A 15239-nucleotide genomic window follows, 5' to 3' on the forward strand; every position below is an offset into this window, starting at 1 on the left:
TAAAAAGGCTATGATATCTACTTGCTAGGTTGTTACTTGTTGATGAGACATGCATTTGCATTGAGAAATGTGCCTTGAGGGATGATGTCAAAGCTTGCGACAAGATGAGTAGTTCTGTATGATAGCCACATTAGCAGCTAATTAGCATTTCGTTTTTGGAGGGTAATTACAGGCGAATATATTGATAAAAGTTACCTTGTCAAGAGATATTTCCGGGGTTATCTAAACATCACGCCAGGGGAAGCCTCCACGAAACAAAGAGTTTATATGAAGTAGTTCTAAAATCCCGATTTAAAAATCCCCGACCATTTCCGGGTTTTACCACCAGGTTTTATGGTATTATGAATCATACTGTGGTTCTCAATTGTGTATGACCAATACAGCTTTACTCACATTTTGTTTGAATATTACATACAGGGTTGTAACAACTCCTAGCTGATATGTAATTGCTTTGCCATTATCACTTAATAATAATAATAATAAGAATGGTTATTGGATTGAAAGAAACTAGCTAAGTGACTGGCAGGTAACCAAGCCAATTGAGCATTGTGGATGATCTGTATAAAACTTAATCTATTTTTCTCAACTCCCCTTGGATGCATATCACATCCCAAAAATGTGTTCAGAGGTTTCCTCACAGATTGCATTTGCTACATGCTCTGGGTCTGACTGCAGCCAATGTCTCACACACATTTATGTGCATGCACTATGGTTGGTACAAATCATGGTGACAAAATCAGGTCATGGCAGTTTATGTTCCCACAAGACCATTTGACACCCCAGTCATCCCCCATGGAGCTGTCGGTCTTCAGTCTAGCGTGACTGGCTTAGTAACTTAGATCTTAGCAGTTGCAGCATGTTGCTGCCCCCAGTGCTTATTGCCTGTTTTGGGCAATTAATAACTTATCAATAATAATAAAATGGAGGAGACAGATCTGGGTTGGCCATACATAGAATCCAGAAACCTATACACTCTTAGAAAAAAAGGTGCTATCTAGAACCAAAAAGGGTTCTTCAGCTGTCCCCATATTATAACCCTTTGAAGAACCCATTTGGTTCCAGGTAGAACCCTTTTGGGTTCCATTTATAACCCTTTCCACAGAGGGTTCTACATGGAACACAAAATAGTTCTACTTGGAACCAAAAAGGGTTCTATCTGGAACCAAAAAGGGTTCTCCTATGGGGACAACCACAGAACCCTTTTGCAAGATCACTAGACGGACCCTGAAGTGGAATCCCCAAGGGAAACAGACCCCAATCTACTATCCAGGCGCCCAAGGGCTTAGATATTTTTTAATAGATAATCCTGGCTATGGTGGCTGTGTCTTGTTGATTTCATCACCTGATATTTTGTTGGCACACTGTGCCTTGCAAAGCCCCATTGGATGCATAAGATGGATGGACTGATGGCCCATATACTGTATGTGCCAATATGAACACTTTGTACAACCAGCTTTGATCACACCTTTAGCAAGTAACTGCCAGCAGACTCCTCTGGACCATCTCCAGTGCAATCTCTAGAAGTAGGCCTAGGCCTAATGCCTAGACAGCTTTTTCATCAATGCTTAAAGTGGACTAAAATAGGTGCTGGTACTTATTTCATCAGACCTAAATTCACACTACTGGACTTTCAGGCTGGGAAAAATTGAGCGAGAAAAAGAGAGAACAAAAATTATATTAGAGAGAACAATTCTGTTACAGAACTCTTTAAAAAAAGTGTATATGGAGCTGCGGCATTAAAGATTAACAATTCGGTCTATGTAAAAAAACGTAATGCCCAAAACTAAATTAGATTGTGTCACAATACATATGAAATGTTAAAGGCACAGACTGTAACATTTCCAGCAATTTCAAATAAGGAAATACTGTAATCCTCTTGATTTGGAAAAAATGAGTCATCATATGACTCACGTTATCATAACTAAGAACCTATTACTAAATGTTGTATGTTTTTGCAGGCAAAGGAAACTGAACAAATGATGTACAATAGCTTTAAATCATGTTTATCATACCTTGAGTACTATAGTCAAAGAATGTAAGTGCTATTTGCATCTGGAAATGTAATGGACTGCACTCTTAGCTCTTAGGTGGTATGCCCATCTTGCAGATTGTGGCTTTAAGTAACCCATGCTAATTTAAAGACATTCATAGTCATGTATTACACAGAAATAGTCACAATGGACACAATAAGCTATGTATAATATCTGTTCAATCATAGCTGCCATATTTCAGTGATATTTACACATCACTGACAAATATAACATAATCTTCATGATAATCAACACTATCCGCAATTGGTAGGTCAGGGAACCTTCTCAAATTTCCTTATGATTGTAACATGTTTCAGTCACAATGCTGGAGTCAATTAATTGTGGATATTCTATAACACCATTATAATACAAGTACAATCTTGAACCTGAATCTTAAAAAGACCATAGCTAAGGCATAATGTACAAACGTTGATGTTATAGTAAGATGATGCAGTCATTGGGCCTGTGTAAATGTAATGAAAGTGCCTTTATGTTGATCTGAATCTACTGTATAGACTCTCAATAATAGCACAGCATGGTGGTATTTAAGTTGTTAACAGTCTGCTTTTGGTCCATGGTCTGTTTGTTTGTTTTCTAAATTGACATCAAAATATAATTATATATGTATAAAAAAACTATTCTGGAGCTATTCCCTCTCCGTTCCACTACTGAAGCTATGTGTAAATAAACCATGTCCACCTCATCTCCCACAGTTGACCACTGTCAACCATTTTGGTTGTTGATCATTGGCGGCACACTCTAAATCTGAAATACTGCACTAAAACAAGGAAAACTGTTTAAATGATAACGAACTTTCAGCACCATACTACAGCCATTGCTAATGAATGAGAGAGGTCCATTTTTCCTCAAGTATGATAGTGCTTGAATAGCTTAACATCTTTTTAAGACTTACAGTATAATTCAGTACTTTCATGAGAAATCTTTGGGAGCATAGTTTCCTTAATTTGTCCTTAGTCAACACTGAGATCGCTTGATCGTTTGATGTCCCTTTATCGTCCCTTTAGCAGCACAAGTGCACAATCGGTATTGTCTTTTCTCGCTCTCATAAAGGCAAAATGTCCATGATCATTCTGTCAACTATGGGGGGTGGTGGGACCAAGTCCTCAAGCTTGAGATAGAAGATGCGTTGCAGACCTTGGGTGCAGAGAGTCCGTAGCTCGGGCAGTTTTCCCAGAAGGCGGGACAGGTAGTTGGGCCCAGTGGAGTCGGGGGCGCAGCTGGAGACGTGATCTCTGAGACAGGTGATGAGCTGGTTCTGGAACTCCTCCACCCGCTTTGGATCCTTCAGGCCATGGCGGTCTGTGGAGAATCAGGAGACAGAAAGGGCATGAGTATGTGACCAGGTAAAGCAGAGTGAACACGAAAAAGAGATGTCATTTATCATTATTCTGTAACACGATAACATTATGTAGGCCTATGTGTCAAGATTCATGCATATCCAGCTTGTTCAGGCAGCTCAGGTCAGGGTGAGCATAAAGATTGACTGCAGGCTCTATGTTGCAACCTCATAATGTACTGGTTTATGGTGTGATATCTCTGTTAACACAGCCTGACAGGCTGGCGTGTAAGCGTAGGTGGGTTGAGCTCTCACCAGTGATTATGACCAGAGTTGTGAGGCAGGAGAAGGACGACACGTCCAGGTTCATGCGGTGGAGGCTCTGGGAGAAGTCCATGATGGAGTCTATCCAGTCACCGAAGCCCCGTACACACTGCATACGGTGAAGTACAATGCCATTGCAGAAGATCAGCTTGTCCGTCTCAGGGTTGGACCTTGGAAAGAGAATATAAATAGGATAATCCATTACATTTAGATTTTAGTCATTTAGCAGACGCTCTTATCCAGAGCGCCTTACAGGAGCAATTAGGGTTAAGTGCCTTGCTCAAGGCCACAGTGACAGATTTTTCACCTAGTCGGCTCAGGGATTAGAACCAGCGACCTTTCGGGTACTGGCACAACACTCTTAACCACTACGCTACCTTCCGCCCATGTTTGCTATAGCTAAAATATCTGCACAATGTTTGTTTGTGGGTGCAATCAATCCAGTCATATCCATAATGTATGTACTGTATAATCCTAGCAATACAGCGAGTAATGTCAAAACAACAAAGCCATGGCTCTGTATATGCAAGGTGGTCTTTTTGGAGCATTTATTATAATTTGATTTACAGCGATATCATTTGCTTCATCTTTTCACCTGTATGCTAGTCGCAAGATGAACAGTTCCACGAAGGCTGACTCCAGTAGCAGCTCCTGGTCCTCGGAGCAGAAGGCGGTGAACCCAGGGATGCTCTCAGCCCACTTTCTTATCACGTCCATGGACTCCGTGAGGAGGTCGTAGAACTGTTTGATGTCACAAGCGTCCTCTTTCTCTGACAGACTGGCCACAGTCTCCTGGTACTGAATTAGAAAGGAAGGAGAGGAGTTAGTTCTGTTAGTTCCATTAGGGGAATGCCCTGCATTCTCTTGGTTCTATTTATGATCTATCCTTAGAAAAAGTACCAACAGCGACCTAATAACCCCCAAAAACAATAACAGTCATAATAGATAGACCACAATGGAGAATTTGCATTTGTCCTTACCTTGGAGTAGTCCAGTTTCCCAACACCAGGGTTTGATTCAATGTGTTCTCTCACAAGAGAGGCAATGATGTCGACTCGAGGCACAGCGGACGATAGGTCCTGGACTGCTTTTGGCTTGGAGGGCAGACGACCTCTTCGACCTTTTAAGCTATCTGTTCTCACAACTTTGAAAGAGAGAGAAATGTCTTAGCAACTAAGAACTGAGAGAGAATAGTGGTTATGGTGTGATGAGGTGATTTTGAAGGATTCAGGCGCAGGAGGGTAAATCACAGAATAACAGGATTTATTCTGAACCACAGAGTTACGCAGTAATGTGTAAAAACACTCCAGTGCGCAAAACAGGCTCACTGGAAAATACAAGGCACACGGATTCCCTGGTGATACAAAATACACGGCGCTCCACCGAGCTACTCTCTCCTCCACAATAAACAATCACACACAAAGACAAGGGGGCAGAGGAAACACTTATACAGGTACTGATGAGGGGATATTAACCAGGTGTGTGTAATAAACAAGACAAAACAAATGGAATGATGAGATGAGGAGTGGCAGTGGCTAGAAGGCCGGTGACGACGAACGCCGAAGCCTGCCCGAACAAGGAGAGGAGGCAGCTTTGATGGAAGTCGTGACATATGGTGAGAGATGTGGTAATAAAATCGATATGAAGGGCTCACCTTCTTTCACCATGCCTACTGCCAGGCACTTCTGGAAACGACAGAATTGACAGCGGTTCCGTCGCCGCTTGTCAACTGGACAATCCTTGTTGGCAAGGCACACGTATTTAGATTTTTTCTGTACCGTACGCTGCAAAGCACACAGAAAAAAAGCTTAGCTATGTAAGCTCATTCTCTATACCAGTCCAGCAATGGCGATGCATGTATAAAATGTATTTTGCATTGCATGAAAAATTTATTACACACAGTGCTTGACTTGGACAGGAGCTCACCAGAGCTGAGTACCGGAGCTCCTGCACCTCTTATAGAGATTAGCTCAAAAGTATTGTGGAGCTCATGCACCTAAATATAAACAGTACCGGTACCCAAAATGAGTACCAGCACCTATTTCAGTCCAAGTCAAGCACTGATTAGACACCCAGTTATGGAAAGAAATTGACTGAAGAGAGAGGAAAAAGCTGCTCACCTTGAAAAAACCTTTGCAGCCCTCACAGGTGCGAACCCCATAGTGCTGGCAGGAGGCGTTGTCCCAACAAACAGCACAGCGACCCTCGTTTCCAGTAGGGCTGTGCGGTTTCGGCGACATTCTCCCTTCAATGAGGCCTGTGCCATCTAGGGTGCCTGGCTCCTGGGTTAGAGAGGAGAAGGACAGTGGGGAGGGGTGCTGCTGCTGGCCCAGAGAGAAGGGGTCTTGCTCAGTGAGCTGGGGCTGGGGCTGGCCCAGAGGAGACAGATCCTCCACTGACCCGGGACAGAAGGTAAAGAAAGAGGATGGCTGTGTTAAAGCAGGCTTATCAGCCACCCAGCAGCCCGGGCTGGGAGAGTTGGGACCGAAGGCCGAGTCCCAAGCTGACGCAGGCTGGGTCTGGAAGCCTTGAGTAGAGGGAGACTGGGCTGACACAGGGCTGCCGAAAAAGTCAGAGCCACCAGAAGACAGGGCTTCGTCGAAGTAGCTCAGGGCCAAGGTGCCAGGGTAGCAGCCGTAAATCTGGAAGTCATCCAGCTTGAAGGGCGACTCAGGGCCCGAGGTGGTGCTAGCGGTGGTAGGAGCTGTGGCAATCTGACAGGAGTAGGCATCAAACGCACCAGCGTAAGTGCCCACCAGGGAGTTGATGCTAGGCAGGGAGGTGGCAGAGAGCTGGTCCCGATGGCTACTCATATCCATGGATAACCTGGAGGTAAGGTCCAGGCTCAGAGACTCTGAGTTGTAGAGGCTGTTCTCATAAGGCTGAGCTCCATGTGGGGGGACATTATTCATTTCTGTGGATTCAAGGTGCAGACAACTATCTGTGAGAAAATGGACTATGACTGTAAGAGATACTAAAATATTCTAGAAGCTACAGTCATGAGTTTGGAGTGGACATCCTGTACCCCTGGGTTGCCAATCCCTGCATAGGTTATGGAGGACTGTCAAATCTGTGTCATCTAAAGGCTTGAAATAAATTCATTTCAGGTTCCAGGGTAAGTTGGTCAAATAAATGTACTTCAGGTGCCAGATTTCCTCTCCCCTCCCCTGCAGGACAAGCCACATAACTTTTATAACTGTCGCCCTCCTCCTAGCGTGTTGTAGGTGCTCCCACCCATCTAGGACATTGAGGAATCCCACAGCATCATCAAGGACCCCACACACCCCAGCCACAAGCTGTTTACTCCCTTACCGTCGGGCAGACGATATTGGAGCATGAAGTCTGATACCAACAGGCTCAGAGACAGTTTCTATCTAAAAGCCATCAGACTGCTGAACACTTGAACTGAACTGACCACCTGCTCTGATTCTCCTCACCTTAGCACACATGCACTCACTCATGCACACACCCACACAGACATACACACATCCACACACACACACATCACAACTGCTGCTACCAGACTCTTATTATGATTGCTAGATACTGCACAATTTAAACACTTGCCCTCCAATCCCCCCTTCCCAAAAAACATGTAAATATTGGACTATAATTTGTGCCTTCCTGTATTAAATTTATGCTAACTGTTTTCTATTCTACTGAGCTATATACTATTTTATCTATACTACTTTATGTTCGTATTCTTATCTTTTATTACGTATTTCTTATTGTTGCATTGTCGAGAAGGAACCTGCAAGTAAGCATTTAGTTGGACGGTGTATACGACTAATACAACTTTAAACTTGAAAAAGGCAATCTGAGCCTCCCTGACCACCCATAGATTCTGAGAAAGCATAGAGCCTCCCTGACCATCCATAGATTCTGAGAAAGCATAGAGCCTCCCTGACCACCCATAGATTCTGAGAAAGCATAGAGCCTCCCTGACCACCCATAGATTCTGAGAAAGCATAGAGCCTCCCTGACCACCCATAGATTCTGAGAAAGCATAGAGCCTCCCTGACCACCCATAGATTCTGAGAAAGCATAGAGCCTCCCTGACCACCCATAGATTCTGAGAAAGCATAGAGCCTCCCTGACCACCCATAGATTCTGAGAAAGCATAGAGCCTCCCTGACCACCCATAGATTCTGAGAAAGCATAGAGCCTCCCTGACCACCCATAGATTCTGAGAAAGCATAGAGCCTCCCTGACCACCCATAGATTCTGAGAAAGCATAGAGCCTCCCTGACCACCCATAGATTCTGAGAAAGCATAGAAAGCCGTCTATCCCTGGCCCTGGTTTCAGTTAAGTATTTTCCTGAACTACATCTCCACTACCAGGAAATCCTTGAAATTTAAAAACACACCAAACGACATGTCTGACACATCTGAAGGGGTTGGCTTTCAGAGCAGGGACTCAAATGAAGGAAGAGGAGTGTAGACCCCCAACTGAATGTAACAGACTGATTTGAATGTCTGTCAGTACAACTAAAGTCGGGAAGACTGTCTGTGTCCTTGTAGCCACACTAGTATGCTTTTATCTGACTAGTACATTGCTTTATAAATAGTGTAGCTGGCAGTGCATTAGATTAGGACACAGAAGGTGCACAACAGAGGAACTATGTGGGAACACCTGTAGTACCTCATACCGGTCTTAACAACTAAGCCACTACGTGCTGACAGGTGCATGCAGCATGCTTATAACTGAATAACAGTATAAACATACAGTATGATTGTATAATGATAATTTGTTGTTATTTTGACTTCTCTTGCAGCAATTGACTGTCAAATATATTTTCTGCCTAACTTTTATTTGCCCTTCCATCAACTGTGGATGGCATGCCTCTCCAATTCTAAGGTATTTTGCATTTAGATTTATGCATCTCAGGATAAAATGGTTCTAATGTCAATAATAAAGTAAATAGCAAGGATAATTCATTACCTAAATAAATGTACTTAAAGAATGCACTGTACTGTCATATTGAAAGCAATACCTGAAAGCTGAGAGCTTGCTTACCTGTTATATCCCACTAGTATTTTAAGCAATGTCCGTAATTACCTTGCCTCTGAAGTTGCTCTGCAGTTCCAATGTTATTGAGATCTTGGGAACACATTTATACAATCAATTTTATTGTACCATTACGTCAGAGGGACGCCCCGTTTAATGGTGCTTTCAAGACAACTGGGAACTCGGAAGAATACGAGGTGAAATCATGACGTCAGTTATCTTTAGGACGGAAACACGGAGCTTTAGAAAGAGGCCGGAGTTCCCGAGTTGGAATTCCGAGTTGGATGACCGTTCAAAACGATTTTTCCCAGTCGGAGCTCGTTTCTTTCCGAGTTGCCAGTTGTCATGAACGCACTAAAGTCGGAGAGATTTCCGAGTTCGCAGTTGTTTTGAGCGCGGTATAAAGCAGGGGCGGGGATCTGAAGCCAATCAGCACGCACTCAGTCAGACGTCCTTTCAAGTGACGACCTTGCGCCTTTCCATGATGTAAACGTCCTCAGAGTCACATAATCCACATTTGGTACAAACACAGTGAAACAGGGGGAAAAAAGTCATAGAAAAACAGATAACTTTACGCAGAGCAAAACAAAACATAAACTTTCGATGACACAAAACAACTTTGAGTCGCACTTTGGGCAATTATAACAAACATAATCAGGGCATGCTCTCTTAAACAAAATGAGGAAGTAGCAACAAACGAAAAACATTTAGTGCATTTTACCCCAATTTCAAAGATAGACGGTAAAAACAAGTGTTAAACAAATCAAAATATATTTAATATTTGAAATTCTTCAAATAGCCACCCTTTGCCTTGATGTAGTCCCGTGTAACTCAGTTGGTAGAGCATGGCGTTTGCAACGCCAGGGTTGTGGGTTCGTTTCCCACAGGGGACCAGTATGAATAAATAATAATAATAATAATGTATGCACTCACTAACTGTAAGTTGCTCTGGATAAGAGCGTCTGCTAAATGACTAAAATGTAAATGACAGCTTTGCATTCTCTCAACCAGCTTCATGAGTTAGTCACCTGGAATGCATTTCAATTAACAGGTGCACCTTCTTAAAAGTTAATTTAGGGAATTTCTTTCCTTCTTAATGTATTTGAGCCAATCAGTTGTGTTGTGACAAGGTGGTAGGTGGTAGGTGGTGGGGGGGGGGGGGGGGGGTGTATACAGAAGATAGCCCTATTTGGTAAAAGACCAAGTCCATATTATGGCAAGAATAGCTCAAATAGGCAAAGAGAAATTACAGCCCATCATTACTTTAAGACATGAAGGTCAGTCAATACGGAATTTTTTTTCAAGTTTCTTCAAGTGCAGTCGCAAAACCATCAAGCGCTATGATGAAACTGGCTCTCATGAGTTATCTCTGCTGCAGAGAATAAGTTCATTAGAGTTACCAGCCTCAGCAATTGCAGGCCAAATAAATCCTTCACAGAGTTCAAGTCACAGACACATCTCAACATCAACTGTTCAGAGGGGACTGTGTGAATCAGGCCTTCATGGTTGAATTGCTGCAAAGAAACCACTACTAAAGGACACCAATGAGAAGAAGAGACCTTCTTGGGCCAAGAAACACAAGTCCAAATTTGAGTTTTTTGGTTCCAACCACCGTGTCGTTGTGAGACGCAGTGTGGGTGAACGGATGATCTCCGCATGTGTAGTTCCCACCGTAAAGCATGGAGGAGAAGGTGTTATGTTGTGGGGGTGCTTTGCTGGTGACACTGTCTGTGATTTATTTAGAATTCAAGGCACACTTAACCAGCATGGCTACCACAGCATTCTGCAGCGATACGCCATCCCATCTGGTTTGGGCTTAGTGGGACTATCATTTGTTTTTCAACAGGACAATGACCCAACGCACGTCCAGGCTGTGTAAGGGCTATTTGACCAAAAAGGAGAGTAATGGAGTGCTTCATCAGATGATCTGGCCTCCACAATCCCCCGACCTCAACCCAATTGAGATGGTTTGGGATGAGTCGGACAGCAGAGTGAAGGAAAAGCAGTGCTAAGCATATGTGGGAACTCCTTTAAGACTGTTGGAAAAGCCTTCCAGGTGAAGCTGGTTGAGAGAATGCCAAGAGTGTGCAAAGCTGTCATCAAGGCAAAGGGTGTGCTATTTGAAGAATCTCAAATATAAAATATATTTTGATTTGTTTAACACCTTTTTGGTTACTACATGATTCCATATGTGTTATTTCATAGGTTAGATGTCTTCACTATTATTCTACAATGTAGAAAATAGTAAAAATAAAGAAAAACCCTTGAATGAGTAGGTGTGTCCAAACTTTGTCATGTCAGTATTTCCTTTCCCTTGACACGGTTTGCTTCTAAAGTTACTTTATTTTTGGCCATTACATGCTGATAAAGGTAAATTATATTGTGTATATATATATATTACTGTCATTCATAATTTCACGTGTACCATATAGTACATGTGCAGGAGAGGCAGTCGAAGAGGATGTGATAAACTAAAACCTGTAATGGAGAGGCTACTCAAAGCTTGATGTTGAATGTCCATTACATAGCAGAACTATGTACTGTACCTCCATGCAGGCAGACGTTATGTACATAGTGTCTCATTGTCAGTCTGGGGCCTAGTCTCAGACATTATGAACATACTGTAGTCTCGGTGATGAGCTCAAATCACACAATCCAGGCAGGCTGTTACTATCTCCAGCAAAACAGGCGCACTGGAAACAACAAGGCACACAGGGAAATATCCCGGCGATACAAAATACAAGGAGCTCCACCGAGCTTCTCTAACCTCCACAATAAACAATCACACACAAAGACAAAGGGGCAGAGGGAACACTTATACATGTACTGATGAGGGGATATGAACCAGGTGTGTGTAATAAACAAGACAAAACAAATGGAATGATGAGATGAAGAGCGGCAGTGGCTAGAAGGCCGGTGACGACGAACGGCGAAGCCTGCCTGAACAAGGAGAGGAGGCAGCTTCGGAGGAAGTCGACCCCCCCCCACCTCGATGACCAGAGAGACACATGGAACAAGGGGTTAATACGGTATATGTAACCTCGTTTATCCTCCTCAGGACTTTGAACGGCCCCACAAACCGCGGGCTCAGCTTCTGCAGGGCAGGCGGAGGGGAAGATTCTGTGTCGAGACCCAGACCCGATCACCCGGTACCAAGACCAGGGCCACAATGCGGTGGCGGTCAGCATTGGCCTTCAGGCGACGCACGAAGCGCTGGAGGTGGACGTGAGCCGCGTTCCACATCTCATCCGCGCGCTGAAACCAGTCATCCACCGCAGGAGCTTCGGTCTGGCTCTGATGCCACAGTGCCAGAACCGGCTAATAACCTAAAACACATTGAAATGGCAATAAGTTAGTGGAGGAGTGGCGGAGAGAGTTCTGGGCATATTCTGCCCATGGCAAGAACACCAACCACTCCCCCGGCCGGTCCTGGCAGTAGGACCTCAGGAACCTACCTTCATCCTGATTCACCCGTTCCACCTGCCCATTACTCTCGGGGTGAAACCCAGAGGTCAGGCTGACCGAGACCCCCAGACGTTCCATGAATGCCTTCCAGACCCTGGATGTAAACTGGGGACCCCGGTCAGCCACTATGTCCTCTGGCACCCTGTAGTGCCGGAAGACGTGAGTAAACAGGGCCTCCGCAGTCTGCAGGGCCGTGGGGAGACCGGGCAGAGGAAGGAGGCGGCAGGCTTTTGAAAAGCGGTCCACAACGACCAGGATGGTGGTGTTACCCTGAGAGAGTGGAAGATCAGTGAGAAGGTCAATACACAGGTGGGACCATGGCCATTGTGGAACTGGTAAGGGCTGTAACTTACCCGCTGGGAGGTGCCTATGTGCCTTACTCTGGGGAAACACCGAGCAGGAGGAGACATACACCCTCACGTCCTTAGCCAAGGTAGGCCACCAGTACTTTCCGGTCAGGCAGCGCACTCTACGGCCGATACCTGGGTGACCAGAGGAGGGGGATGTGTGTTCCCAATAGATCAGACGGTCACGGACAAGAGACGGCACGTACTGCAGCCCAGCTGGGCACTGAGGTGGAGATGGCTCTGTGTGTAACGCCCGCTCTATGTCCGCGTCCATCGCCCACTCTACCGGCGCCACAATGCAGGAGGCCGGGAGTATGGGGGGGTTGTCTATGGGCCTCTCCTCTGTGTCGTACAGCCGTGATAGTGCGTGTGCCTTCAGGTTCTTCGTACCCGGGATGTAAGACAGTGTAAAATCAAACCGGGTGAAGAATAGGGCCCACCTGGCCTGGCGAGGGTTCAGCCTCCTCGCTACCCGGATGTACTCCAGGTTACGGTGGTCTGTCCAGACGAGGAAAGGGTGTTTCGCCCCCTCGAGCCAGTGCCTCCACACGGTCAGGGCTCGGACAACAGCCAACAGCTCCCGATCACCAACGTCGTAGTTCTGCTCTGCCGGGCTGAGCTTCTTGGAGAAGAAGGCACAGGGGCGGAGCTTGGGTGGCGTGCCCAAGCATTGAGATAGGACAGCGCCTATCCCTACCTCGGACGCATCCACCTCCACTACGAACGGTAGTGATGGATCGGGATGGGCCAGTACCGGGGCCGAGGTGAACAGAACCCTCAGGTTACTGAAGGCCCTGTCAGCCTCAGCAGACCAGTGGAGCTTGGATGGCCTACCCTTTAACAGAGCGGTGATGGGAGCTGCGACCTTGCCAAAGCCTTGGATAAACTTCAGAGAGTAGTTGGCTAAGCCAATAAAGCGCTGCACCTCCTTTACCATTGTTGGAGTCGGCCAATTACGCACGGCTGAAATGCGATCTCCCTCCATCTCCACTCCTGAGGTGGTAATGCGGTATCAGAGGAAGGAGACGGACTGTTGGAAAAACAGACACTTTTCTGCCTTGGCATAAAGGTCATGTTCCAACAGTCGGCCCAGCACTTTGCGATCCAGGGACACATGCTTGGCGCGCATAGCGGAATACATCAGAATGTCATCGATGTAGACCACAACACCGCGACCAAGCATGCCCCGAAACACCTCGTTCACAAAGGACTGGAAGACGGATGGAGCATTCATCAAACCGTACGGCATCACCAGGTATTCGTAATGCCCTGTGGTTGTGCTGAATGCTGTCTTCCACTCGTCCCCCTCTCGGACACGCACCAGGTTGTACGCACTCCGGAGATCTAATTTTGTGAAGAAGCGCGCCCCATGCATTGACTCGATCACAGATGGAATGAGGGGTAGAGGATAACTATAAAGTATTGTCCCCTTGTTCAGTGCTCGGTAATCAATGCAAGGGCGCAGACCTCTGTCTTTCTTCTTCACAAAAAAGAAACTTGAGGAGGTGGGCGATGTCGAGGGACGTATGAACCCCTGGCGCAGGGACTCAGAGACGTATGTCTCCATCGCCTCCGTTTCAGCCTGCAACAGGGGATACTCATGACTTCTGGGGGCACAGCGTCTACCCGGAGGTTTATCGCGCAATCCCCCGCCCGATGAGGTGGTAATTTGTTCGTTTGCATTTTGGAAAACGTGTGCGCCAAATCAAGGTATCCGGGGGGAATGCGCACGGTGGAGGTAGTGTCTGGACTTTCCACGTGGTTGTACCAACGGAAACAGCTAGACACCTACCATGACACTCTCGCGACCACACCGTGAGAACCATCTGCGGCCATGAAAAGGTGGGGTTGTGTAGTGCTAACCAGGGACAACCCAACACAACAGGGAAATCAGGAGACTCAATAATAAAAAAGGTGACTTGCTCTCTATGGGTCTCATGCGTAACCATAGTGACTGGTGCGGTAACTTCCCTAACGAACCTGGACCCTAATGGTCGACTGTCAAGTGCTCTGATGGGGAGTGGAATGGTGGGGAACCAATGTAATACCTAGACTATGTGCTAATGACCTGTCCATAAAGTTCCCAGCTGTGCCTGAATCGACCAGCGCCTTACACTGGGGAACTACAGTGTAATCAGGGAAGTGGATGTGTAGGGTACAATGCGCAGCAGAGGGCTCTGAACGGGTGTGGGTGTTCGATACCTGGGGTGATGCGAGTGTGCCCTGCCTGCCGCCTCCAGACCCAAAAGAACGCTGACGACAGCGTGCAGTAGAATGTCCTCTCGTGCCACAAGAGTGACACTGGCGCCGTCGTCCTCCGCTCTCCCGGATCGCCAGGACGTCCTGTAGAAGCCAACAGGTTGTCCAACCGTATGGCCATGTCCACCAGTTGATTGAAGACAACGTAGTGTCCTGGCAGGCTAGCTCCCTTCGGTCGTCCTCTCACAGGTGGCACCGGAAGTGGTCGATGAGGGCCCGCTCGTTCCACCTGGACCCAGCCGCTAGAGTACAAAACTCCAGGGCAAAGTTCTGCGCGGTCCTCGTCCCCTGCCTCAGGTGGACCAGCCGCACGCCCACCTCTCTACCTTCGGGCGGGTAATCGAAGACGGCCCGGAAGAGGCGAGCGAACTCCCCGTAGTTGTCCAACGCGGCTCCTCCTTCACTCCAGACCGCGTTGGCCCACTCTAGGGCTTTCCCCGAGAGACAGGAGACGAGGGCGGACACCTTCTCCCGCTCAGATGGAGCCAGGCTGATGGTCGAGAAATATA

At 46.3% G+C, this 15239-nt stretch overlaps 1 protein-coding gene across 2 annotated transcripts; it reads right to left on the bottom strand.

The window, feature by feature from the left end:
- Positions 1–1712: 1712 nt before the first annotated feature.
- On the bottom strand, positions 1713–8763 carry LOC311149424 (putative nuclear hormone receptor HR38). Of its 2 annotated transcripts, none has more exons than XM_084186618.1 (7): positions 8711–8763; positions 5772–6565; positions 5306–5435; positions 4632–4795; positions 4247–4449; positions 3643–3821; positions 1713–3350 (listed from the first exon to the last, which is right to left on the bottom strand). In XM_084186618.1, the coding sequence occupies exons 2-7, from the start codon at positions 6561–6563 to the stop codon at positions 3094–3096; spliced, it is 1725 nt and encodes a 574-aa protein (XP_084042744.1). In that variant the 5' UTR covers positions 6564–6565; positions 8711–8763; the 3' UTR covers positions 1713–3093. The 2 variants fall into 2 exon arrangements, with proteins under 2 accessions (XP_084042744.1, XP_084042743.1); XM_084186617.1 differs by having other exon boundaries at positions 8669–8722.
- Positions 8764–15239: the final 6476 nt, after the last annotated feature.

Source organism: Coregonus lavaretus (assembly GCF_964263955.1).
Source record: "Coregonus lavaretus genome assembly, chromosome: 22".
NCBI classification, from domain to species: Eukaryota; Metazoa; Chordata; class Actinopteri; order Salmoniformes; family Salmonidae; genus Coregonus; species Coregonus lavaretus.